This window comes from Lynx canadensis, chromosome C2 (assembly GCF_007474595.2).
Source record: "Lynx canadensis isolate LIC74 chromosome C2, mLynCan4.pri.v2, whole genome shotgun sequence".
Classification (NCBI taxonomy): domain Eukaryota; kingdom Metazoa; phylum Chordata; class Mammalia; order Carnivora; family Felidae; genus Lynx; species Lynx canadensis.
In genome coordinates this window covers 2,413,156-2,439,382 of record NC_044311.2, presented here as the reverse complement: position 1 = coordinate 2,439,382, position 26,227 = coordinate 2,413,156, and the positions used below count along the sequence as shown (strand labels likewise).

The 26,227-nt window shown below is 41.6% G+C and overlaps 1 protein-coding gene and 1 non-coding gene across 2 annotated transcripts in view; both read left to right on the top strand.

Moving 5' to 3' along the window:
• The first annotated feature begins 409 nt into the window (after window positions 1-409).
• The window catches only part of CNOT10 (CCR4-NOT transcription complex subunit 10), a 58,790-nt gene continuing 32,972 nt past the window's right edge, over window positions 410-26,227 (top strand). Inside the window, 10 exon segments of the mRNA XM_032594637.1 lie at window positions 410-626; window positions 8,317-8,411; window positions 9,374-9,506; window positions 9,509-9,534; window positions 14,271-14,421; window positions 17,972-17,998; window positions 18,001-18,113; window positions 20,980-21,066; window positions 21,917-22,000; window positions 23,521-23,638. Coding sequence (XP_032450528.1) covers window positions 425-626; window positions 8,317-8,411; window positions 9,374-9,506; window positions 9,509-9,534; window positions 14,271-14,421; window positions 17,972-17,998; window positions 18,001-18,113; window positions 20,980-21,066; window positions 21,917-22,000; window positions 23,521-23,638 — 1,036 coding nt within the window. The 5' untranslated portion in view covers window positions 410-424.
• LOC115524345 lies at window positions 3,286-3,388 on the top strand. Its single transcript, XR_003972052.1, has one exon. It is a non-coding gene; the product is annotated as a U6 spliceosomal RNA (small nuclear RNA).

Below are 26,227 nucleotides of genomic sequence, written 5' to 3'. Positions count from 1 at the left end.
AGCTGTTATATATAGGGTTTTGATAAATCAGAGACGCTTGTCCAAGTGATAGGAAACCACATAGGGTGTGTGAACTTTATGGTGACCTTGGCAGACGTGAATTATTTTTCTTTCAGATGGCGTCCTTCTTTTTTAAAACTTGCCTTCACAAAGGAATCAGCACTATTTTGTGAGTGTACCAGTGGGTTTCCTTAGGCCTTGACATTATTTTTTCCTTAGGAAAAAATGTCCTTTCTTGAAAATCATTGAGCTATATTTTGAGAAGGTAGCTTGTGTGGAAGAACCTCCTGGAGTCAGATTTGAATTGTTAACATTCTGTATTGGAATGTATCTGTGCGTTCAGTTAACTGACTTTTCAGTTTTGAAAAAGCAGTGTGTTTCTTTTTGACTTAGTTCAGACCTAAAGGCAATTGTTTGGTTCAAAATGAAGCCTGTTGGCTTCAAGGGTGTCCGGGTTTGTGTGCCTAAGAGCCCTGTACGCCTAGAAGCTCAGCCATGTTCGTTAGGCCAGAGTAGAAGGAAAGTCAGGTTTAAGGATGAAGGGCCATTTTCTCTTACAATCGGCAACGGAGACTACTTTTGGACAAATAAAGACATGTCGTGGAATTATGTGCAGACTCTTTCTGGTAAGAACTCCGCAGTCACAAATAATCTAGGTTTTAAAAACCTGACTACAAAAATAACACCCATGCCTTATAGGAAACTTGAAAAGTAGAGAAAGATAACAAGGAAAACAAAAATAGTGATCCCATTGGAGTGTTTTTGTTTCACAGTTTTATCTTGAAGTTAAAATGCAGATAAAATAATGGTTAACTGGTAAAAGGCTGTTTCTTGAGCCCTGTTCTCCAAAACGTCTATACAGATGGGAATTTCAGACTCTCTTGTAAGCCTTAGAGTCTAGTTTATTTATCTTAAAGCTGGCTTCTCTTTCTCGGGAAGATTTTAGGAGACTTTTATAGTTCCTAGAGGGTAATGATGCAGAGTAGAAGCCTGAACTCTTCAGTGCGTTGGTGACTTGTTGGGTATTTCCCCTTGCTTTACAGTATTTATAAATCACTTTTTGGCAGTTGGGCCTGTCAAAGAATGTAACCTAGAGGGACGCCTGGGTGGCTCAGTCGGTTAAGCATCCGACTCTTGATTTCGGCTCAGTTCGTGATCTCAGGGTTCGTGGGATCGAGCCCCTCGACCGGCTCAGTGTGGAGGACCAAGCCTGCTTGGGATTCTCTCCCTCCACCCTTCTCCAGCTTGTGTGCTCTCTCAGTCTCTCTCAGAATGAATGAATAAACTTAAAAAAAACTAAAAAAGTAACCTAGAGAGGGTGTATCTTATTTTTTATGATTTTTTATTTCTTTTTAAAAAAAAAATTTTTTTTTCAACGTTTATTTATTTTTGGGACAGAGAGAGACAGAGCATGAACGGGGGAGGGGCAGAGGGAGAGGGAGACACAGAATCGGAAACAGGCTCCAGGCTCTGAGCCATCAGCCCAGAGCCCGACGCGGGCTCGAACTCACGGACCGCGAGATCGTGACCTGAGCTGAAGTCGGACGCTTAACCGACTGCGCCACCCAGGCGCCCCGATTTTTTTATTTCTTAAAGTTCATTTATTTATTTTGAGAGAGAAGACGTGCATGTGTGAGCGGCGGAGGGGCAGAGAGAGCGGGAGAGAGAGAATCCCAAGCAGGCTTAGCGCTGCCAGCATAGAGCCCGGCGCGGGGCTCCGTCTCAGCTGTCCCCTGAGCTCAGTGTCAGACGCTTAGCTGACTGAGTCTCCCAGGTGCCCCAAGAGCATACATTTTAGAAGCTGCGGGGAGAACTCAATGGCAAACTAAGAAATTTTGACATTTGGTCTAAATTTAATGCACTTCCTTGGGAGGGAAGATAAATGTTTTAAACACTCTGGTTTTCCTAAACGTTTTTAAAGTTTTGTATTCATTGTTAAAATTTTATGACAGATACATATGCGGTATAGTGTTCTGCTTTAATCTAAACTCATTCTTTCTGGAGCTTTGAAATCCTGGGTCCCATTTTTACACATTTAAAAGTAATGGCTCCTTACTGTTCTTGTGCACCTGAAAATTTTGCAAAACAGATGTATTGTGTAAACGGTTGGGTTAACAATAACTCATTGTTGGCTTTCTAAAGAAAAAACTGTTTAACGATGTCCTTTTAAACTTTTCTCCAATAAACTGTTAGCTTTCCTCCCCCCTATAAGGACTCAATTCTTATTTATCTGTATGCTGAAGTAGAAGTGAAATGTTAATTTATCTGCTAACTTTTTTTTTTCCTGTTTCATTTTATATAATTTTTTAAGTTTTATGTAAGTAGTCTCTACACCCATTGTCGGGCCCAGACTCACGGCGCTGAGATCCAGAGCTGCGTTCTGTTCCTACTGAGCAAGCCAGGCGCCCTTTGTCTGCTAACTGTATCAGAAGTAACACTTCTGGAAGACCCAGATACCAGAATACTTTTTTTTTTTTTTTTGTAGGGCAGATCTAAGTCTTAGATAAGTTCACTTAGCACAGGTTATGTTTTGTTCTTGATGTTTTTGGTTTTTTTTTTTTTAATAATTTTTTTTTCCAACGTTTATTTATTTTTGGGACAGAGAGAGACAGAGCATGAACGGGGGAGGGGCAGAGAGAGAGGGAGACACAGAATCCGAAGCAGGCTCCAGGCTCTGAGCCATCAGCCCAGAGCCCGACGCGGGGCTCGAACTCACGGACCGCGAGATCGTGACCTGGCTGAAGTCGGACGCTTAACCACTGCACCACCCAGGCGCCCCTTGTTCTTGATGTTAAGTGGCGATTCTCAAGAGTGTGCAGTCTACCGGGGATTTGACGGTGATCTAAGGGCCGTTCCATAATCAAGTCATGCTAAAGCTGTTTTCACTGTTAATTGTATGTTTAGACTGCAGAATTTTGTGTGTGTGTGTGTATGTATATATATATACATACATATATATATGTCTGTTTTTGAAACTGCCAGAATTGTTGGTTGTTTTGCCAGAAGGAAGGGGAGAGAGCTAGTACTTACTTAGCATCTGTTAGCAGAGAGTTAGGTGGCCAAGGGGAGGCCGACTGAAGATGTGACTGATTCCAAGGTTTGTACGGTTTTCGTTGCACCGTGTTGCCCTCTTGAGAGAGGGCAGTTGGGAATCTTTACTGACGGCCAGGATGTACCAGGCCAGGGCTCCCAGAGTCAGCTCTGTGCAGGACTGGTTCTTTGGAACGCTCCTGGAATATAGGTTTCTAGATAGGTTTCTATATAGGTTTCAAAAATGCCCACATTGTGTTTGCTTCGGCAGCACATATACTAAAATAGGAACAGTGCAGAGATTAGCACCACCCCCGTGCAGGAGGACACGCAAATTCACGAAGCATTTTGTATTTCTGTACTGTGTTTGGAATGTTAAAAAAAAAAAATGCCCACATCATGAATGTACATAGTTTAATGACTCCTTACACACCCAGAAAGAAGCCCCTCCTGAGAGCTTGCTTTGAAGATTAAATGAGTTACCCTATTTGAGGTGCTTACATGCCTAACACCTTGTGAGCCCTCAAAGCATGTTAGCTTTATTGTTACAATTGCGGAGAAGTCGCAGGTGGTGTAGAATGGAGGAGCAGATAGTATCTCAAGCTAGAACTTGGTTTAGCCGGGGCCGGAAGGAGTGGTGGTTGTTTCAAAAGCTGCAAGCAGTTTACATTTGGAGCCCTGTTTCCTCAGGACTTCCCATACCTGACTTCTGAGTTAGGTCCGACCTCACTTGCCATCTCTGTGCCCTCTCACAGCCCTTGTTATTGCCATGGCATTAGTCACACCCGGAATCACGGATTTGCATCTTATCTCCACAAGGAACCTCTGAGTTTCACAAGTGCGTGAGCCCTGTCTGTGTGGCTCATGTGTCGATCCCTTGCACTTAGAATGATGCTTGACCCTTATGGTCTCTCAGCTATTTATTAATTGGATGTATGGCCTGAATTTATTATATTCAAGCCATACTGTCACAGTTAAAAAAAAAAAAAAAGACTCTCAGGCGAGTGTTGTGCGTTTCTTCACGGTCAAGGTTAAAAAATGAACAATGTCTTCTGGGAAGCTTGCGGTGATGGCGAGGGTAGTGTTTGTAGGAATTATTGAGTAGTAAGTCTGGGGGACAAGATGATCTGCCCTACCTCCCCACTTGGAGATTTGTCTTCCATTGCTACTTGAGTTGGATTGTGTTGCTTTGTGAACAAACGTATCCACTGCTTTATGGAAGCTTGTTTGGGGTTACTGAATTTCTGACTTGGAGGGCACCCTAAAAGCCATCTAATACAGAAGCTCTTTAGTAACTAGGAAAACTGATATTTGCCCCAGTTCCACTTGTGTATCAACTGTGTAATTTCAGAAGTGGCACGAGAGTTTTGGTCCTCCTACTTCAGTTCCAGGTATTGGCTCTACCTCCCCGTGCTCCCGGGTCCCATCTGTGTGTTGGAACAATAAAGTCTGCACCGCCATGCCACATAGGGGGACCTGCCTGCCGGATACATTCTCATCACTTCACGTATATTCTCGGTGAAGCCTCCCAATAACTCCGAAAAGGGCTTTCTTATCTCCGTTTTTTTACCTCGGTTCAAGCTTTGGAGGTCTTTAGATTCCAGGCTGGAGCAACAATTCTATCTGAGAAAACTCTTGTGTAATAAATTCAAATATTGTGAGACTTTGATAGTCTAAAGAATTTTTTATTCTGAGTCGTCAACAATGGCATCACCCTCACGTACCTGTGTTTGCAGCCCATGCATCCTATTTATGCTTTCCGTTGGTATTCCGTTAATGGTGCATGGGGCTTTTGTTGGTGAGTAAAACTAAAAAAGCCCAGAATATTCTTTGGAGATGATTGAAACATAAAAGTCACCTTTTTAAAACAAAAGGCAGATTTTTTAAACAAAATTAAAATGTTGGGGCACGTGGGGGCTCAGTGGTTAAGCGTCTGACTCTTGACTTCCGCTCAGGTTATGATCTCATGGTTGTGAGATGGAGCCCTCTTCAAGCTCTGCTCTGGGGTGTGGGCCCTGCTTAAGATTTTCCCTCCCTCCGCCCACCCCCCACCCCATTCCTCTCAGGCTCTGCTCTGGGGTGTGGGCCCTGCTTAAGATTCTCCCTACCTACCTCCCTTTGCCCCCTGCCATTCTCTGTCTCTCAAAAAATTAATGTTAAAAATGACTGATATTTATTATCCCATATATAATATTCTTGCCATAAATGTAGACTAAATGCATGAGGAAACACAGATAAACCCGGGAATGTGGAACATTCTACAAGGTAACTATCTTAGGCTCTTTATTTTTTTTTTAAGTTCTTTCTTTCTTTCTCTATTTTGAGACAGCACATGAGCAGGGGGAGGGGCAGAGGGAGAAGGAGATGAGAGAATCCCACGCAGGCTCCGTGCTGTCAGCTTGGCTTCATCTTACCATGAGATAATGGCCTGAGCCAAAACCAAGAGCTCTGGAGGCTTAAGTGGCTGAGCCACGCAGTGCCCAGCTTAGACTTTTAAAACAGTTGGTGACTTGAGCAGCAGAAGGTGAGGAAGTTCTCTGGAGTAAGAGAAACAAAAGCTGTTAAGGGAAATATGCGAGCCTTGATTGATACCCGGATTGGGAGGAGAAAAATACAGTGATATTTCTTAGACAATCGGGAAATTGTTAGATATTATTGATTTATTGTTACTTTTCTTAGTGTGACCATTGTAAGTTGGTTATGTAGGAGAATGTCCTTTTTTTAAAAAAAAATTTTAATGTTATTTGAGAGAGAGAGAGTGTGTGAGTGGGGAAGGGACAGAAGAGAGAGGGAGAAGAACTGAAGGAGGCTCCAGACTCTGAGCACAGAGCCCAAGGTGGTGGTCTAACCCAGGAACTTTGAGGTCATGACCGAGCCAAAGTCAGACACTTACCCAATTGAGGCACCCAGGTACCCTGGTGTTTTTGTTGTTTGTTTGTTTTTAAATCAAAAGAAAGTTTTCTAAGTGGGAAAATTTTCAAATAGTAAAAGACCGTTTGTAAAGACTGATCTTTATCTTTTTTTTTTTTAACTGTTGTTTATTTTGAGAACGAGAGACAGAGCACAAGCAGGGAAGGGGCAGACAGAGAGGAAGACACAGAATCTGAAGCAGGCTCAGGCTCTGAGCTGTCACCACAGAGCCCGATGCGGGGCTCGAACCCATGGACCGTGAGATCGTGACAGCCGAGGTCGGATGCTTAACCGACTGAGCCACCCAGGCACCCCTAAAGACTGATCTTTATTAAGTACAAGTTGTATTTTGAGCTCAGTACCTCAGGGCAAAGCAAGAAATGTTGTGATTGATTTGAGATTAAATGAAGTTAAAATAATCAGCATTACAGTTTGCTGTAGCTTTCAAGGCACTGTCACTTTCCTCCCCTTCCTGCCGTTCCCATTCCCAGTGCTTAATTATTATTATGGCATTGAATAAATGTGAAAACGGCTGAAAGATTTTGAAATCTGTTCAAACATGGAGTTAAAGGATTTAACATTCTTTATGGTCCCTTGATGTACTAGATGCTGATTTTTTTTTTTTTTTTTTTTTTTTGGCTCTTTAGATGTGGTTACCTGGAAGTATTTATTCCTATTAACTTTTATAACTTTGTTGCCAGTTCTTTCCTTTAAAAAATTTCAAAAGCTCAGGTTTGTTTCTTAGTGTGGAATGGGAACTATGTTTTATGGCTACTGCTATGTAACTCTACAGAGGAAACTCTGTTGTCTCCAGAGTGTGATTTCATGGTTTAGCTTCTTGTTACTTGTCTGACATCAAGGCCCCAAATCCTAAGGAAAAGCATGATTTCTGCCAGTCCCTCTCCCCAAAATCATCTGCCACAATATATAGATGAGGCTTAGTCGAGACAGATCCCTGCTGAACAAGAAGAGCTGAGACCATGTGACTGCATCATGCAAAGTTGGGATCGATGATGCTTTCGTTAAAAAGTATTTTTTTGAAGCATTTGTCAGAGCAGTTAAGAGAAGTGAACTGGAGTAGTTTTAGACTTGATTTAGCAGAGATTTTTTACGCTTATTTTGGAATTCTGTTTTCAAATAAAAAATTAATTTTGAAAATACAAAATCGTGGGGCAGGAATCATTAATCTTAGAGTGTATATGGATACTTGGGGCACCTGGGTGGCTCAGTGGGTTGAACGTCCAACTCTTGATTTCGACTCAGGTCGTGATCCCAGGGTCATGGGATCAAGCCCCCTGCTGGGCTCAGTGCTCAGTGTGGATCCTGCTTCGGATTCTCTCTTTCTCTCTGCCCTCCTTTCCCACTTGCATTCTCTATCAAAAATTAGGGGTGCCTGGGTGGCTCAGTTGGTTGAGTGTCCAACTTCTGCTCATGGTTCGTGGGTTCGAGTCCTGCATCGGCTCGCTGCTGTCCGTGCAGAGCCACTTCGGATCCTCTGTCTTCCTCTCTCTTTGCTCCTCCTCCCCCAAATAAACATTAAAAAATAAATTAATTAAAATTAAAATTTAATAAAATAAACTTCTGGGAAAAAAGATTGTATATAGATATTTAACCATGTTAAGGAAGCTTTAAGAAAAAATTTCTTTTTAATGTTTATTTATTTTTGAGAGACAACACAACCAGGGAAGAGGCAGAAAGAGACGGAGACACAGAATCTGAAGCAGGCTCCAGGCTCCGAGCGGTCAGCACAGAGCCCAATGCTGGGCTCAAACTCATGGACCACGAGATCATGACCTGAGCGGAAGTCGGACGCTTAACCGACTGCGCCACCCAGTCCCCCCCAAGGAAGCTTTTTAAATGTGTTAATGTTGGCTTTTGGATTTCTAAGCCTATGAAAGCATTCTTGGCCTGGAAATTAACTATGAGTTCTTAGCAATGTGGTTTTCTAATTGTTAAATGTTATTATATTCCAGCTGGATTGTAACCTTTTTGAAGGTATTGTGTATGCATTTATAATATTCTTGTGTCTCCAGAGCCTGGCATAGTTTCTTGAATATGTGGGACTTTGGTATAGATTGCTCGGGGGCAGATCTAATATGTTTTGAGTGAATGCAACATTCTCAGTCCTGATGGACAGAGCTATGATTCTTCCATACGTGGTGGTGGGTTTTCATTGTGCCAGACCATGGCTAAGGGAAAGGTTTCTTTCAGTTTCTGGAGGAGTGACTTCTAACTCCTTATAACACTGATAAGTCATGGTAATTGAGAGCGCCCTAACTATAGCAACTTCATTAGGAAGAAGACAGGAAGAAAACCAGGGGCACACTCGCTGTACAACTTTATTTCTAAAGAACTGCAAAACTTGTGTGCTTGCAGATCAGGGAGCAGAGAAACATGAAGGGACGAGTCAGTCCTCTGGAATCACCGATCAAGAGAAGGAGTTGTCCACCAGTGCTTTCCAGGCTTTCACAGTAAGCAGCGGTTTCTTTCGATTTCCGTTTTTAGGATCTGTCGAATATGAATCTTTTCACAATGAATTTTTAAATTTATAACTTTTGTTCTGTAATAACTCAAGAATTAAGTTTAGAGAGTAGGTTTTATTTAAATTTTTTAAACACTGGGAGTTTAAATATGGTAAAAGGAATGGGAGTAATTTGAGCCATTCCCAAGTTTTTGTGTTTCATAAACGTGTTGACTCTTACGGTGTTATTTTTTTTTCAGTCTTTTAAACTTAGATTTGTAATTATATGGGTCAGTCTTTTCAGTTCACTTCTTTGTTCGGTGCTCTTTCTTGCATGTTCTTTAAAATGGAACCCCAGAAGTTTCTTGTCAAAACTTTAACTTTTCTGATGTTAAACGATATGAAAGAAAACCTTATTTGACTATCAGGTTACATACATGTAAGCAGAAGAATTTGATACTTGGGTATTCAGAGCATATTTATTAGAAATTAAATCATATTACCTTTCTTGGGCTAGCCTCAGCTGTTATACCGTGCTAGCAATATATGCCTATACACGTGTGTGTGTGTGTGTGTGTGTGTGTGTGTGTGTGTGTGTGTGTGTGAGAGAGAGAGAGAGAGAGAGAGAGAGAGAGAGAGAGATGTGGTTTTATACATGTACATAGGTATATGATACACTTACGTGTCTATGTATGACTTATACACATAGCGGTGTTAGAGTGTGAGTCTTGAGAAATAAATATCTGTAATTTCTAGCTTTATTGAGATATAATTGACATATCCCAGTTTCTTAATTGACATGAATATTGTTTCATTCAGTGACTTTAATTAGTATACTTGGGGAATTAGATCTGTCTTTTTAAAGTTTTCCAAATAGAGACAAATGAAACGTATTTGGAAATGAATGTCTTAGTTTTAAAGGTAATAGGTAATTTTGTCTGTGTGTGTGTGTTTTTTGTTGGTTTGTTTTAGGCTGGAAATTATGATGCCTGTCTGCAACACCTTGCCTGCCTACAAGAAGTGAACAAAGATGATTATAAAATAATTTTGAATACAGCAGTGGCTGAGTTTTTTAAAAGTAACCAAATGACAACAGACAGTTTGAGACAACACTTAACCAACTGAAGAATCAGGTGATACACAAATGAATTTAGCTATAAAAATGTTGTGATATTCTCTGAATTGTGAAGTAAAAATACTTAAGGAAAATTAATATGACTTGTCTGTTATTGGTAGCACAACTTCTAATGTGTCTAAAACAACTTGCATTAGTTTTATTTGTATAAAATTATTATTCCAAGAAATGAAACGTATGTTGTGTAATTTTATTTTCTAATTTGAACAGAATAGACTAACCTACAAATTTGAATGAACTTTGGAATTTTGAAGGAAAATTAAAGTGGAAATCTATGAAGAAGCTTAGCTGCTGAGATTATCTTTCTTGTGACTGCAAAGATATGATGATAATAATGTGAGATTGTTTTAGCATTTTGGATCAGGAGATGTTAATTGATTAAATAGAAGATATCCTGATTTATATGGTTTGGTGCTTGCCTTGGTCATCGGTCATAACAGCAACATCTCTCCCATCACAGGGTTAGAGCTTTGGTAGTCAAGAGGGCTAACGAAGATGACGATGATGGTAGGATCGGGTAGCAGACATTTGTTGCCTACTATGTAATGGGGCCCTGCTGAGAACTTTGCATGCAGCATCTCACTCTTTCCAGCAGTCCTATAAAGCAGCCACTATGATGTTTCTCATTTTACAGATGGGAAAGCTGAGGTACAGATAGCTGGTGTAAATTGTCCAAAGACACAAAGCTCTTAAACGAAAACAGCTCCATGAACCCAGTTTCTCCTTTGACTCTAGGGCCTGTGCCTCTGAACTGCTTCAAGGTCTTGAGACCTTTTTGAGCCCCTGTCCTGTGTTCCTGGGTACCATTATGCAGTAGAATATCACCCTAAAATGTGACCTAGTTAGAAATAAGTGACCCTTCCAGGTTCTTTGTAATTTTTGGGGGGAGTAAAGATACTCTACAGTATCACCCTATACATGGTATTGTTAGAAATAAGTAACCTGTTCAGGCTCTTCCTAATTACAGGAGTGAAGTAATTTACTGGCTGGATCAATCTTGATCTCAGGGTTGGGAGTTTAAGCCCCATGTTGGGCATAGAGATAACTTAAAAAAAAAAAAAGAAAGAAAGAAAAATGGCCAATATTTATCAAACTCTTATGTGATTCCAAATTCCATATTAAATGCGTTTTATGTTTTATCTCCTCTAATTCTCATATTCAACCCTTGAGATAGGTCCTTGTAATTGCAGTTGTAAAACTGGGGTTTAGAGAGCCTAATGATTTTAATTTATGTGGCCAGGAAAAGTAGGAGCAAGATTCAAACCAGACCTTCAGGCTTTTTTTTTCTTTTTTTTTTAAGTAAACTCTACATGTGGGATTCAAACTTACAATCCAAGGTCAAGTGTTGCATGCTCTAAGGACTGAACCATCCAGGCACCCCCAGACCTTCTGACTCTTTTTATTTTTAACACTTTTTAAAATTAGTTTATTTATTTTGAGAGAGAGAGAGAGCAAGCAAGCTGGGGAGGGGCAGAGAGACTGGGGGACAGAGAGTCCCAAGTGGGCTCTGTACTGACAGCAGCTAGCCCGATATGTGACTTGAACTGACAAACCGTGAGATCGTGACCTGAGCCGAAGTCAGCCGCTTAACCAACTGAGCTGCCCAGGCACCCTGAGTTTTTCTTATAGATTGTAAGTGGTCTCTACACCCAATGTGAAGTTCGAACTCACAACCCTGAGATCAGGAGTCTCGTGCTCTACCAACGAAGCCAGCCAGATGCCCCAAGATCTTTTTTATTTTTTATTCCTTTAATTTTTTAAAAAAATGTTTGTTTATTTTTGAGAGAGAGGCAGAGAGAGAGGGACACAGAATTCCAAGCAGGCCCCATATTGTCAGTGCAGAATGGCCTGGGGCTCAGACTCACGAACCTTGAGATCATGACCTGAGTTGAAATCAAGAGTCGGATGCTTCACTGACGAGCCATCCAGATGCACTGCCCAAAACCTTTTTTAGAATAAGAAAGAGACTCTTGCAAGCTTCCTGTTAAGCCAAGAAAACTGCTTTTAAAATCCTTTCACCATGGGGCGCCTGGGTGGCGCAGTCGGTTAAGCGTCCGACTTCAGCCAGGTCACGATCTCGCGGTCCGTGAGTTCGAGCCCCGCGTCGGGCTCTGGGCTGATGGCTCGGAGCCTGGAGCCTGTTTCCGATTCTGTGTCTCCCTCTCTCTCTGCCCCTCCCCCTTCATGCTCTGTCTCTCTCTGTCCCAAAAATAAATAAACGTTGAAAAAAAAAATTAAAAAAAAAATCCTTTCACCAGCCTTTTTTTTTTTTAATGTTTATTTATTTATTTTGAGAGAGACAGAGATGAGAGAGAATCCCGAGCAGGCTCCGCCCTGTCAGGGCAGAGCCCTATGCAGGGCTCATCCCAGGAACCATGAGATCATGACCTAAGCCAAAATCAAGAATCAGAGGTTGTTTTTTTTTTTTTTTTTTTAAACAATGACCCACCTTTTTGTTTTTAATTTTTTTTTAACGTTTGAGGGACAGAGCTTGAGTGGGGGAGGGGAAGAGAGAGAGGGAGACTCAGAATCTGAAGCAGACTCCAGGCTCTAATCTGTCAGCACAGAGCCCGACATGAAGCTTGAAGTCACGAACCATCAGATCATGACCTGAGCTGAAGTCAAACGCTTAACCAACTGAGCCAACCAGGCACCCTTCACCAGCCTTGATTCTTAATAAGGCTGGTTCAGTAATACCCCTCATGCAATCCACTGTCTTGTGTTTCCTGGAAGTGTTTATACCCATGTCTCCTAACTTTTCTCTAAATCATACTTCTGTTCACGGTCCTATGCCCTGGGCATAGTTACATACATACCTTTTCAACCCATTCCACTTCTATTATGCTTTATCTCATTTAACGAATAGTGTTTGTTTTGGCTAGAGCCAAACAAGTTCATGTTTTTCGTGAATCACAGAAAGTGTGGCGGTTATATATGTCACAAGTTCAATCCTTTTTGAATCCAAAATTCCTTAATTTGTCCAAAACCCCCCTTTCTGGCTAAGAATTAACCCTTTCTTAGCTCATTCTCTCTGCATGACATTACTACCAAGAAGTATTGTCTTTCTTTGGAAATTGAGTTTTCTCTACAGAGACTATTTTTAATCATTGGAAGATAGTGACTTGGTAAGTGAAGATGATACAGAAGCTCCGAATTCACTGATATGCCCGTGCTGTTGGTCAGAGAGGACCAGTTGGTAACATTTGCACCTCCCTGTCAGGCTTATGCGTTATAACTGAAGTCTGCAGATGTCTGATTACAGATGACTATGTGTCCTGAAACTTCTGGTACCTTGTCATTAGCAAAACATTAAGTTCATCATGTATATCAAAGTTCCACTGCTTAATGTAGGGGAACGTCAGTCTTAGAATTAATTATTTAACATTGCTCGGTAACTTATTCCAATCTTCATAATGACAAAGAAAGATTAGTTTTAATACTAATTCCAGCTTTGTGTATTACATGAAAGTACAGAATGGCTATGAAACTTTATTAAAATTTGCAAGCCTACGGCAATAACTTAGGGAGGGGATAAGCAGGTAGTTGTTAGCTTTAAAATGCAGAGTGTGGGGGCCCCTGGGTGGCTCAGTCAGTTAAGCATCTGAGCCCCACATCGGGCTGTGCACTGACAGAGCAGAGTCTGCTTTGGACTCTCTCTTTCTCTCTCTGTCCCTCCCCAACTTGTGCTTTCTCACTCTTAAAATAAATAAACTTATAAAAATAAATTTAAAAAATAATACAATGCAAACTTATTTTTTTTCTTCTGGTATCAGATGTAGATGTTAGTGTTTTAGTAAAGCCATCAATAGCCTATTTTTGTTGTTTATTTAAAGATTCTATTTTTTTAAGAGCTCCTGGGTGGCTCAAGTCAGTTAAGTGTCTAGCTCTTGATTTTGGCTTAGGTCACGTCACGACTTCACGGTTCGTGGGATTGAGACCTGCGTCCATCTCTGTGCTGACAGTGCAGATCCTGATTGGGATTCTCTTTCTCTCTCTGCCCGTTCCCTGCTTGTGCTTGTTTGTGCGTGCACGTGCTGTCTCTCAAATGTGAGAAAAAAATTTCAAATAAAATAAAAAATCTGCTTTCTTTAAGTTATGGGAACAAAACCTGAACGTAAGAGGAAATTCAGAAAATATACTTCCTAGCTAGCTATAAGGCCTTGGGCAAGATAGTTAAGCTTTTTGTGGTCTTCTTACTTATAAAATGGGAATGATAATGTCTATGTCCTTGAGGTATGGTAAGGATTAAATGAGATATTCTCTGGAAAATGTTTAATGTAGCAGGTCTGGCCCATAGTTAAGTAGTTAGCTGTTTGTTAATGTTTAAGTTTTAGTTTAGTTTTTACAAAATGGAATCAAGCTTACGTATACATAGTGCGTAACATAGTGCACATGGGAAAGATTGTTTTGAGTTTTGCTCGCTCCCAAGGAGGCTACAAAGTGGGGAACCAGTTCAAAAGCCGTGTTGGCGGTTGAGACGTTCTTCACAGTGGCAAGGAACAGACTTGCCTTGCCTTGTCTACATAAAGTCCCATGAAAATGTTTTACTTAATGGAATTTTATTATAAAATAATTTTTAGTAAGAATAATTAAAATCTGGAAGTTCTGTTGAAAATGTGGAAAAATCCAGAGTGAGAAATGTTGGCCTGTGTTCCCGTTTACTCACATAGCTTCTTTCATTTCTGTTTATTTTCTTACTGTTTTGAGAACATATCCTGGCTGACTGTTTCCTAGGTCCACTCAGCTGTCGAAGAAATGGATGGCTTAGACGACGTGGAGAACAGCATGTTGTATTACAATCAGGCAGTCTTTCTGTATCATCTGCGGCAGTACTCAGAGGCCATAGCAGTTGGTGAAAAGCTCTACCAGTTCATAGAACCTTTTGGTATGTTCTCTCAAGTCCAGAACTTCCCTGTCATACTCAGAGGGGGCTCTGGTAGTTTCTTACCCAGTTAAATCAAGGAATCACATGCCACTATTTAAAGAAAGAAGGAGGGGCGCCTGGGTGGCTCAGTCGGTTGGGCGACCGACTTCGTCTCGCGGTCCGTGAGTTTGAGCCCCGCGTCGGGCTCTGTGCTGACAGCTCGGAGCCTGGAGCCTGTTTCGGATTCTGTGTCTCCCTCTCTGTCTTACCTTCCCCCATTCATGCTCTGTCTCTCTCTGTCTCTAAAATGAATAAACGTTAAAAAAAAAAATTAATTAAAAAAAATAAAGAAGGAAAAAAGCTGTGTCCAGTTTTAGCCACTAAAAATAAAAAAGGTAAGAATGACATTACTTTTAGATGAACCCAGGTTTTCTTCTCCCATTTCCTCCCCACTCCTACCCCTCGATTTTTGCAAATTGTGATCAGAAATGAGGTTGCTAATTGGAAAGACTTCGTGCTTTTTGTTTTTTTCTTTGCTGTGTGAACACAGCTTCGTGTACCTGATCCGTTCTTTATGGAGCGGTGTATTAAGAGTGGGGATGTTAGCGGACAGCCTGGTATCTTCTTGTCTGTTGCCCCCCTGACAGTTTCGTGGGTAATCCCTGGAGTAGATAGTACAGACTCTGTTTTGGTGTCGCGATTATCTCGCAGTTACTAGCCTTGAGTAAGCGTAGTAAGAAAGGTACGGGGAAGGGAAAAAAGAGGGAGCAAACAAGGCAGCAAAGCCAGATCTAGGAGGTGGTGTTAGAGAGGGCTGTTTGTTTCCAGCCCACAAGCAGTCAGATTTCAATGTGATCATGTTTTTGTCTTTTTCTTCAGGTTACTTCTTTTAAATTCAAAACACTAATGCCAGTTCTTGATTTATAAACACCTGATTGCTAATGTGGTTCCCGCAGGATAAGAAGTAGAGTGTGATGGCTCCTCTGTGGGGCTTGGGAAGAGTTACAGGGTCCCCTTTTGCTGTCAGCTGGTTGAATGGCTGTTTCCTGTGGCTCCAGGGAGGCATTTTCAAGGTGCTCCTCTCTTCCTCTGTCCTGAGGGCATGGTGGCTGGACAGATTGGGCAGGAGAGATGCCCGTGCTGAAGATGGTGTAAACAGCGGCCAGTTCCTTTCTCTGTAAAGCTGGAAATCAGAATTATACCTCCAGGATGACACAGATGGATTTTTCTTTTTAAATTTATTTTGGGGGAGAGTGCGCACACATATGAACTGGGGAGGAACAGAGAGAGAGGGGGAGAGAGAATCTCAAACAGGCTCTGTGCTGTCAGCTCAGAGCCCAGCTTGGAGCTTGATCTCACATACTGTGAGATCATGCCTGACCTGAGCCAAAATCAAGAGTTGGACTCTAAACCAACTAAGCCACCCAGACGCCCCCTCAGATGTATTTTTCTCTAAAGCTTTTTTTTTTTTAAAGTAATCTCTACACCTGATGCGGGGCTTGAACATGTGACCCCAAAATCAGGAGTCGCACGCTACACCGACCTTGCCAGCCAGGCACCCCTACGAAGCTGGTTGTTAGAATTTCGGAACCGTTCATGAAATCTTGTTCCTATGTACGGTGGCCAAGTGGAATAAAGCCACCGAGGCAGAATTCAGATCCATTTTTCTTCTTCTTTGAAAATTGTTATTGTTATTTTTAAAAACTTTACTGCTTGGTTCTTCACACAGCATGTATTTATTGAACATACACGGTGGACCCAAACTGTTCTGGGTTCTGAAGATAATGTAGTGACTGAAACAGAGCCTTTACCCTCGTTAAGCTTATATTCTAACACGAGAGAGAGCGACACAATAAGTATGTATTGTGAGGTAGCCAAATGCCATGAAGAGAAGCTAAAATTGGTAAGAGGATAGAGATGGACTGGGAACGCTGTTTTTAGGTAAGGCAATCAAGGAAGGCCTGGGGTAAGACAGCATTTGAAAAGAGACCTGAGTGAAGAGAGGAGGTGAGCCACGTGACTCTTGAGGGGAAGGCATTCCAGCCAGAGGTGATACTGTGTACAGAGCATCTGAGATGAGCTTGAGTTTGCCGAGTGAGAGAAACAGCAGGTCATTGACCTGGAGCCAGGTGGGGAGAACAGTAGCAGGTGACGTCAGAGGCAGCAGGGTAAGGAACAGGTGAAGTCCTGTGGCCTGGGTAAGGACTTAATGTTTTCGTTGGTTTTTTAATTTTTTTTAATGTTTTTATTTTTGAGAGTGACAGAGTGTGAGTGGGGGAGGGGCAGAGAGAGAGGGAGACACAGAATCCGAAGCGGGCTCCAGGCACAGAGCCCGATGTGGGTCTCCACATCACGGATCGTGAGCTCACGACCTGAGCTAAAGTCGGACGCTTAACCGACTGAGCCACCCAGGTGCCCCAAGGACTTAGTGTTTTAAGAGTAGTGGTGGGATGGGTGCCCGGTTGGCTTAGTCAGTTGAGTGTCCATCTCTTGGTTTAGGCTCAGGTCATGATCCCAGGGTCCTGGAATCGAGCCCTGCATTAGGCTCTCTGCTGACAGTGCTCTCTCTCGCTCTCTCTCTCTCTCAAAATAAATAAACTTAAAAAGAGTGGTGTGAAACCCGTAGAGATATATGACCTTTGTGCATCAACCATGTTGATTCTAGTTTTCAATTGATTCCACTCCGGCTGCTCTGTAAGAACAAGAATGGAATCGGGAAGACTTGTCAAAAGGCTCTTAAGGGCTTTTAAATTTTTCTGGTCTTGATTTTAGCATCTTTTTTAGATCTTATTTTTCCTTTTATTCTCTTTTGAAAGGAAAAGAAAATAGTATTATGACATACCAGGTTACCCTTTCTCTCTTCATTGGGCTCTTCCTCCTTTGAAGTCCTTGTTAGAGTTGGAAGGAACCTCAAGAGATCACCTGGTTCACTCCCCTGCCTTCAAGCAGGTGAAGTATTCTCCCCATTTTACAGGTCAGCCAGCTGAGGTGTAAAAATGAGCTCGTTGATATATAGAGGCAACATATCCAGTAAGTAGCTGAGCAGGTACAGGAATTGAGGTTTCCTTCTACCTGAAGTGATTCTCCTCATTTGGTGTGTTGGTAGGTATTTTGCCAAAGAAGGATCAGCTAGTAGAAACCCAGCGACGGGAGGCCTTCAGATGGAGAATACTGCAATCGCATTGTTGGTATTGCAGGTTGCTTCCCTTCGTGGCTCTGGGGGATGAACACACATTTCAGTAAAGAGACCTAGGGGGCGCCCGGGTGGCCCAGTCTGTCAAGCGCCTGACTTTGGCTCGGTTATGATCTCACGGTTCATGAGTTCGACCCCAGGTCTGAGAGCACCGAGCCCACTTTGGATACCCTGTCTCCTTCTCTCTCTGCCCCTTTCCCACACATGTCCGCCCGCCCTCTCTCTCATTCTCTCTGAAACATAAGTGAACATTTAAAAAAAAAAACAAAACAAAAATAAAGATTTAGGCTTTGCTCTTTAGGAATCTGGGGAGAGGTGGTCTGAAATGTTTGCTTTAGTTTGGATGGTAACTTTTCTTTTCTTGTTTTTTTCCCCCAGAAGAAAAATTTGCCCAAGCAGTGTGTTTTTGCTTGTAGACCTATATATATTAACCTATCAAGCTGAGAAAGCTTTGCATCTTCTTGCTGTCCTAGAAAAAATGATTTCACAGGGTAACAATAACAAAAATGGGAAGAATGAGGTGAGTGTTGTAAGGTGATCAGATTAAAATTTATGGTTATTAAATATTTTAACAGCTTTATTGAAATGTAACTCATTATACAGGATGGTGGCTATCATTAATAATACTGTATAACATATTTGAAAGTTTAAGAGAGTAGATATTCAAAGTCCTCAGCACAAGAAAAAGACCTTTGTAATTGTACAGTCTAGTGATGGATGTTTTAACTAGACTTATTTTTTTTCCTTGCAATGTTATTTATTTTTGAGAGACAGAGAGTGTGAGCAGGGGTGGGACAGAGAGAGAAGGAGACACAGTATCTGAAGCAGGTTCCAGGCTCTGAGCTGTCAGCACGGTCTGACGCGGGGCCTGAACTCACGAACCGTGAGATCGTGACCTGAGCCGAAGTCAGACACTTAACTGACTGAGCCATGCAGGCGCCCCTAGCTAGACTTCTTTATTTCACACTTGATACAGATATCTAATTGTTATGTTGTAGACCTAAAACATAATGTTATATGTCAATTATACCTCAAAAAAAATCTTTTTTGTTACAGCTTTTTTTTTGTTGTGTTTATAAAAATTTTTTTAATAAATGAAAATCAAAAGAATTATGCCTACCCTCAGGTGGCCCGCAGGCTACGTAGGGAGAGACAGATGAGTTAAATTTTTTATTAATGAGGGCAGTCTGGCTGGCTCAGTTGGTAGAGTGTGTGGCTCATGGTCTCAGGATCATGAATTTGAGCCCCACGTTGGGCATGGAGCCTATTTAACTAAAAAAAATTTTTTTTGATTAATGACCTAAAAAAAAGCAAAGGTATAATTCACATCCACAAAATTTACCTTTTTAAAGTGTATAATTCAGTGGTTTTTAAGTATCCTTCCTGAGTTGTATGAGCATCACCACTGTGTACATTTTCATCCCCCCAAACAGGAACCCCGTACCCGGTTAGCACTTTTTCTTTTCCCCTTCCCCCAGCCCCTGGCAGCCACAAATCTTTTTTTTTTTTTTTTAAGTTTATTATTTTGCAAAAGAGAGGAAGCAGGGAGGGGCAGAGAGAGAGAGAGAGAGAGAGAGAATCTAAGGAGGCTCTGTGCTGTCAGAGTGGAGCATGACGCAGGGCTCAAATTCCTGAACTATGAGATCGTGACCGGAGCCAAAACCAAGAGTCAAACGCTTAACCGACTGAGCCACCCAGGTGCCCCTGATGTACTTTCTATTTTTGTGAATTTGGACTATCATGGCCATTTCATATAAATGCAGTCACATAATATGTGGCATTTTGTGATTGGTTTCTTTCACTTAGTTTGATACTTTCAAAGTTGACCAGGTTGTAGCATGTATATTTTTTTGCTTTTTATGGCCAGATCATACTCCATTGTGTCAATTTGCCACAGTTTTTTATCCATCAGATGATGGTCATCTGGGTTGTTTTCCACATTTGGTGATATAAGTGATGCTACTGTGAACATTTGTGTACAAGTTTTTGTGGCGGCGTGTTTTCATTTCTCTTGGGTGCGTGTCCAAGAGTGGAATTGCTGGATTGTATGGTAATTCTGTGTTTAATCTTAGGAGGAACTGCCAGCCTGTTGTACAGAGGCTGAAAATGTCACACAATTTTACATTCCTACCAGCGTCTTATGAGGGTCTCAGTGTGTTAGCATCTTGGCATGTGTGAGATGCTAATTTTACAGGATGTAAAGATTAGAATTAAGACAATAGAAACCCCAAAGCTGGATAAACAGGCAGCTTTCACTAGAAAATATTTCATCATGAAAGTTCTTTAGAAAGAATGCACATTTATGACATATTCTGATAAGAGACTTGGTAAGAATACTTCAGGGGCGCCTGGGTGGCTGAGTTGGTTAAGCATCCGACTTTGGCTCGGGTCATGATCTCACGGTTTGTAGGTTTGAGCCCTGTGTCGAGCTCTATGTTGACAGGTTGGAGCCTGCTTTGGATTCCGTCTCCCTCTCTCTCTGCCTCTACCCCACTCGCACGCGCGCGCGCTCTCTCTCTCAAAAATAAATAAACGTTAAAAAAAATACTGAAAAAGAAAAGAATTTGGTTAAATCATCTTAGCATTATTCCTAAACACTGTGTGGTAAAATACTTTGTTTTATATTCAGTACTGATAAGAGTTGAGAAAATGCAGTTCTGTTCAACAGATGCTTGTGTCCTTTGCTAGCTCTTAAAGTGACAAAAATGAAAACGTTTTCGCTTTTCAAGGAGCTCCAGTGTGTGGGAGGAGAGAGCTGGGGAGCATCTGTCCCGGGGCTGGGAGGAAGGCGGGGAAGGAAGTTTGGATGTTTGATTTAGGCCTTGAAGGATATAGTTTGAGTAGACAGAAGCAGCAGGCTGGAGCAGGGTAACCGTCGTGGCAGAGAAAACAGCACAGAGGTGAGAGTGGAATATTGGAGGAATTTCCGGCAACTCAAATGTAGAGCATACCTGAAAAGTCAGTGGAGATCAGTAGACGAGATTGGCAACTCAAATATGGGTCTCATCGTGAAGGCTTTTGAACACTGCTAGGAATCTAGGGTATGATGTTGCCAGTGTTTATACCAGAGAAAATTTTTAAGAAGGGAATGACATGATCTATTCTGGGTTCCAGAAGGATAACCTCAAGTTTTGCTTGAGTAATATCTGTGCTTTTTAAACCTGGCTATCATTATGCTCAGTGCAAGCTTCTCAAAAGTAGAGTTTCCTTAAGAAAAAAAAAAAAAAAAAGTTGCCTATTACTCCAGACTATTACACCTGAATGTCTGGATTCTGAAGTTTGGAAATGCTCTCTAAGTGATTCAGACTAGCACGCTTGGAAATCACTGATTAAAATTATGGCAAAAAAAATTTTAATTTCAGTTAACTCTGTTTCACCACCTACAGACTGGTAACAACACCAGCAAAGACGGATCTAATCACAAAGCTGAAAGTGGAGCCCTAATAGAAGCTGCAAAATCAAAGATACATCAGGTAGGGTAAATTCTGAGAGAGGGTATATATCATGTGTAGTTTAATAGTTAGGAATGATGAAGAATGTGGAAGATCATTGAAAGCAGTAAATGTTTCGAGGCCTGTATGTTTTTTTGGCTTTGGAGTATTATAATTTAAAAGCATGTTCATCCTTCTAAATACATTTGCTTAAGACGATAATGCAGTATCATTGCTTTTAATTCCTTGATAAAAGATTGAGAGAAATGGCCTGGGTGTATTGGATGGTAAAATCAGTTTGTAGACTATTAAAGTTCATTCTTAATTAGCTGTGGGCATGTAAGAACGGGTAGGAATTACAGGAGTGCTGTATCACTATACTGTGCACCTGAAAGTAATACAACACTGATTTTAATGTTTATTTTTTGAGAGAGACAGAGCAGGAGCAGGGGAGGGGCACAGAGAGGGGGAGACACAGAATCCAAAGCAGGCTCCAGGCTCCGAGCTGTCAGCACAGAGCCTGATGCAGGGTTCGAACTCGCAAACTGTGAGATCATGACCTGAGCCGAAGTCGGATGCCCAACCGACTGAGCCACCCAGCTGCCCCCAAATAAAGTAACTTTTAAAAAACAAAAGAATTGTTAGGAGTTTTGCTTGGAATTTGGGTATAAGTTTTATTCTACCATTACCATGTTTTTTTGTTTTTTAGAATGTCTTCTGAGAGTACAGTGAAAATAGATTCTTTAAGATCACTTAAAATTTGCTTTTGCAAGTAACTGGCGTAACTATGTTGTAAACAGGTTGGGTTGAATTTCCTTACCTAGAAAGTAAAGCTACGTCACCCTGTGTAAATCTACCATTGTTCTTACATACTAGCGTTTTCTTTTAATAGTATAAAGTAAGAGCTTATATCCAAATGAAGTCCCTGAAAGCATGCAAAAGGGAAATCAAGTCGGTCATGAACACAGCTGGAAATGTAAGTTTCTTCTTGACTTTTCTTTCTTTTTTCTTTTTTTCTTTAATTTGCCAGTTTTAAGTAAAATTTATTTTAGTCTTAATAAGTGTATATCTACCAGTAGATAAGAACCTTGACATGGAGTTGTGCAGTAGTGATCATACCTTGTCTCTAATTTAATACGGTGCTTTTCTCATGTAAAATTGCAGCTTGCATTTTCCCTTCGTATGCAGCCCTCAGAACCACCATTTTAAATAGCTGTCTAGCATTCTGGGAGTTGTTTATCATAATTCACCCAAACATTTACTATTAGATACCTCAGGGTTTTTTTAGTTTACACTCAAACCACTTACTAAAGATGAACGGTTCGGTTGTAGCCCAAACCTGCCCCTTCCAAACGGTCTTTGGCTTGACCTTCACTTTGACTAATGCCAGAGTACTTGAGACACAGTGCTCCTTCCGTCCACTCCACTGATACATGATTTTTTAGGACTATGGAGGGAAAAAACAGAACTGTACACATTCTCGATGCTTTCAGGAATGGTGTTAATTTTAAGTATGAAGTCATAAGGAGATACGGTTTGTAGTAGGAATACTTCAGGTAAATTGACCCTAGAAATCCCAGGCAGGACCCAGATTAGTCACCGGTCACTGCTCAGGTGATTTTGAGGAGAACAAATGGTAGCCCAGGTCTGAGGTGTAGCCTGGAGGCTAAGGGGGGAAGGCCTAACTAGCCGGCCAACCGTTACCAAACCTGTTTTGAGGTAAAAGGCATGATTCTGCCTTAATGGATGCCATAGTCCTAGGGGAGAGAGAAACGAGAAGAGAAGCAGTGACACTGCAGACTAGCAGTAATACCGAAATCAGGAGGGGGCACTGCTGCCTGGAACGAGCCTGGAAGCCCTTGTTTCCTCGGCGACCAGGAGCAGCAGAGTGTGAGCAAGGACTTGGAAAGCCTGCAGCCAAGCTAGAGTGAGGCGTGAGGGGGCCGGGATGCCTGAGGTCCCCCTGGCTGCGTGTGCGCTCTGCAGATGTGGGCATGCTTGTGCGCCCGCCACCCCGGGGGCTTCCAGAGAAGTGAGGCTCCGCGTGCCCCCCAAAATGTGATCTTTGCCACGGCAAGACTCACTCTCGAAAATAGGCGGTTCCTCCGTCCACAGAATGACACTTTTTTAGATCCCTCTTTGGAAAAGCATTTGATTATTTGTATCCTAAAAAATAAGGGAGACCGTCGGTCTCTGTAATAGTCATTGAAACGAAAGGCCTAGTTAGTGCTGTTAAGTTGGCTTCCAGTTAGTGGTGTAATAGATATACATATATGGTGTATGGATTTTTTAAGGCAACTCTGAATTGAGTTTATGAGGTGCTTTCTGATAGGTTTCTTTTTGGGGTTGTGAGAGCAATGGAAAATTTTGGAGCTATAGTTTTTTGTGAGCATGACTTAAATTACGCTCTTGAATACATACCAGTATAGTGGTACAATTGTGACCTCACATTACACATGTGAAGACAGAGTATAAACAGTTTTATTTTCTTTACAGTCTGCCCCCTCTCTGTTTCTTAAAAGCAATTTTGAGTACTTAAGAGGCAATTATCGAAAAGCTGTGAAGCTGTTAAATAGTTCAAACATTGCTGAGCATCCAGGATTCATGAAAACAGGTAAAAGAAAATTATGAAATTCTAGTACACTATTTTATTTCTGGCTCTCCGTCTTTGTTGTCTCCTGTACTTCTCTTCAGTGTGATTTTTTATAATTTTTTATTTTATTTTATTACTATTTTTTTCTTAGACCATGAGTGTGAGTAGGGGAGGGATAGAGAAAGAGACAGTCTTAAGTAGGCTCCACACTCCGCCTGGAGCCGACGCGGGGCTCGATCCCACAACCCCTGGAATCATGACCTGAGCGGAAATCAAGAGTCGGACATTCAACCGACCGAGCCACCCAGGTGCCTCGAGCGTCCATCTCGCTACCCCCCCCCCCACCTCTTTCTAAAAATAAAATAAAAATGCAAAGAAGAGGCGCCTGGATGGCTCAGTCGTTAAGTGCCCAGCTTTGGCTCAAGATCCTAATCTCATGGTTCGTGAGTTCAAGCCCCCACGTCAGACTTTGTGCTGACAGCTTGGGTCCTGGATCCTGCTTTAGATTCTATGTCTCCTCTCTCCTCTGCCCTTCCCCTGCTCATGCTCTGTCTCCCTCTCTCTGAAAAAAATGAATAAACATGAAAAAAAATTTTTTTTTAAATGCAAGGATGAGTGAGTTTTATGATACATTTTTGTTTTAGATTCTGTTTCAGATTTGAGCACAGACGGCCTATGCGAAACATACTCAACCCCTGTTGCCCTTTACCTCTTCTGTTTGGTGGGGTGGCAAAAGACGAAGAAAAGCAGTTTGGTTCCATTATGATGTTCTTGGATATTCTGTTTATTCTGAGTACGCTTTTTTTTTTTTTTTAAACTTTTGTGTTTGTTTATTTTTTTGAGAGAGAGAGCAAGTCTGGGAGGGGCAGAGAGAAAGGGACAGAGAAATTCCAAGCAGGCTCCGTGCTGCCAGCACAGAGCCCAACATGGGGCTCAAACTTGAGAAGCGTGAGATCGTGACCTGAGCCAAAGTTGAGAGTTGGCGCTTACTGACTGAGCCACCCAGCCGCCCGAGTACCCGTTTTTAATTCTGCTGAATTTTCATTTTTGCTGTTTTTATTGCCAAAATTTCCCCTCAGAAGCCCATAACACCCAAACACTGAAATGATCTTCAGACTAAAAATTCAGTATGCTTGAGAAATTTTTGCTTAGGATTGCCTCGATGTAGATTTCAGAATTGATACTGTCAGGCTCTGCAGTGGAGTGCGGAGCAGGGCATGTGGTTGTACTGGTGAATGGTTTAAGATTATGTAATAGGAAAGGTTTTTATACAGCAGTTTTATTTTTTGATACTTTTCTTTTCTCTTTTTAATTTACATCCAAGTTAGTTAACATATAGTGCCAACAATGATTTCAGGAGTAGATTCCTTAGTGCCCCTGACCCATTTACCCCACCCCCCCTCCAGTAACCCTCTGTTTGTTCTGTATATTTAAGAGTCTCTTCTGTTTTGTCCCCCCTCCCTGGTTTTAGATTATTTTTGTTTCCCCTTTCCTTATGTTCATCTGTTTTGTGTCTTAAAAGTCTTCATACGAGTGAAGTCATAGGATATTTGTCTTTCTCTGACTAATTTCACTTAGCGTAATACCCTCCGGTTCCATCCACGTAGTTGCAAATGGCAAGATTTCATTCTTTTTGATTGCTGAGTATTGATATTTTTCATAGTTATTAATTTCAAAATTGTTCATTTTCTTCTCACATGTGAAATTTAGGTTTTGCTGCTGACAAAATATGCTCATTAGAGATTTGGGAATAGAATGTTTCTTAAAGTGTTCACAGTGCTACTATCAGAGGCACTCTCCTTTAAACATTTTAGCGTATTTCCTACTGTCTTTTTTCCTAACCTAGTTTTTGTCTTTTTAAAAAATATCCTTGCTTATTTAAAATGTCAGAAGAAAACCTTTAGATTTTAGTATTAAGGATTGAATATCCTGATTATAATTTTCTGTGTCTAGTCTGACATTTATATCATTGAGGAAAAGATGGACTGTCAATGAGTTGTTTTGGAGCATTTGGGAAGCAATTTAGAAGAGGAATCCTGAAGCTTGGATTGCTGTCATTACACCAAAACAAACCCAGAGAAATGAAGGATTAAAATGTAAAAATTATAAAAGCAGCTAAAACAACAACAACAATAACTTGAGTATTTTAATTTTGTGGTGGGAAGACTTGATCAACCCAAGAAGCATAGAGTTTAGAAAAGGTGACTAGAGGCTCCTGGGTGGCTCAGTCACTTAAACATCTGACTCTTGATTTCATCTCAGGTCATGATCTTGTGGTGAGATGGAGCCCCAGGTGAGCTCCGTACTGGGCTTGGAGCCTGCTTCAGGTTCTCTCTTTCTCGGGGCGCCTGGGGGGCTCAGTCTGTTGAGCGGCCGACTTTGGCTCAGGCCATGATCTCGCCATCTGCGTTCGAGCCCCGTGTCAGGCTCTGTGCTGACAGCTCAGGGCCTGGAGCCTGCTTCGGATTCTGTCTCCCTCTCTCTCCATCCCTCCCCTGCTCGTGCCTCTGTCTCTCACTCTCTCTCAAAAGAAAATAAACATTAAAAAAAATATATTAAAAAAAAAGAAAGATTCTCTCTCTCCCTCTGCCCTTCTCCCACTCACACACT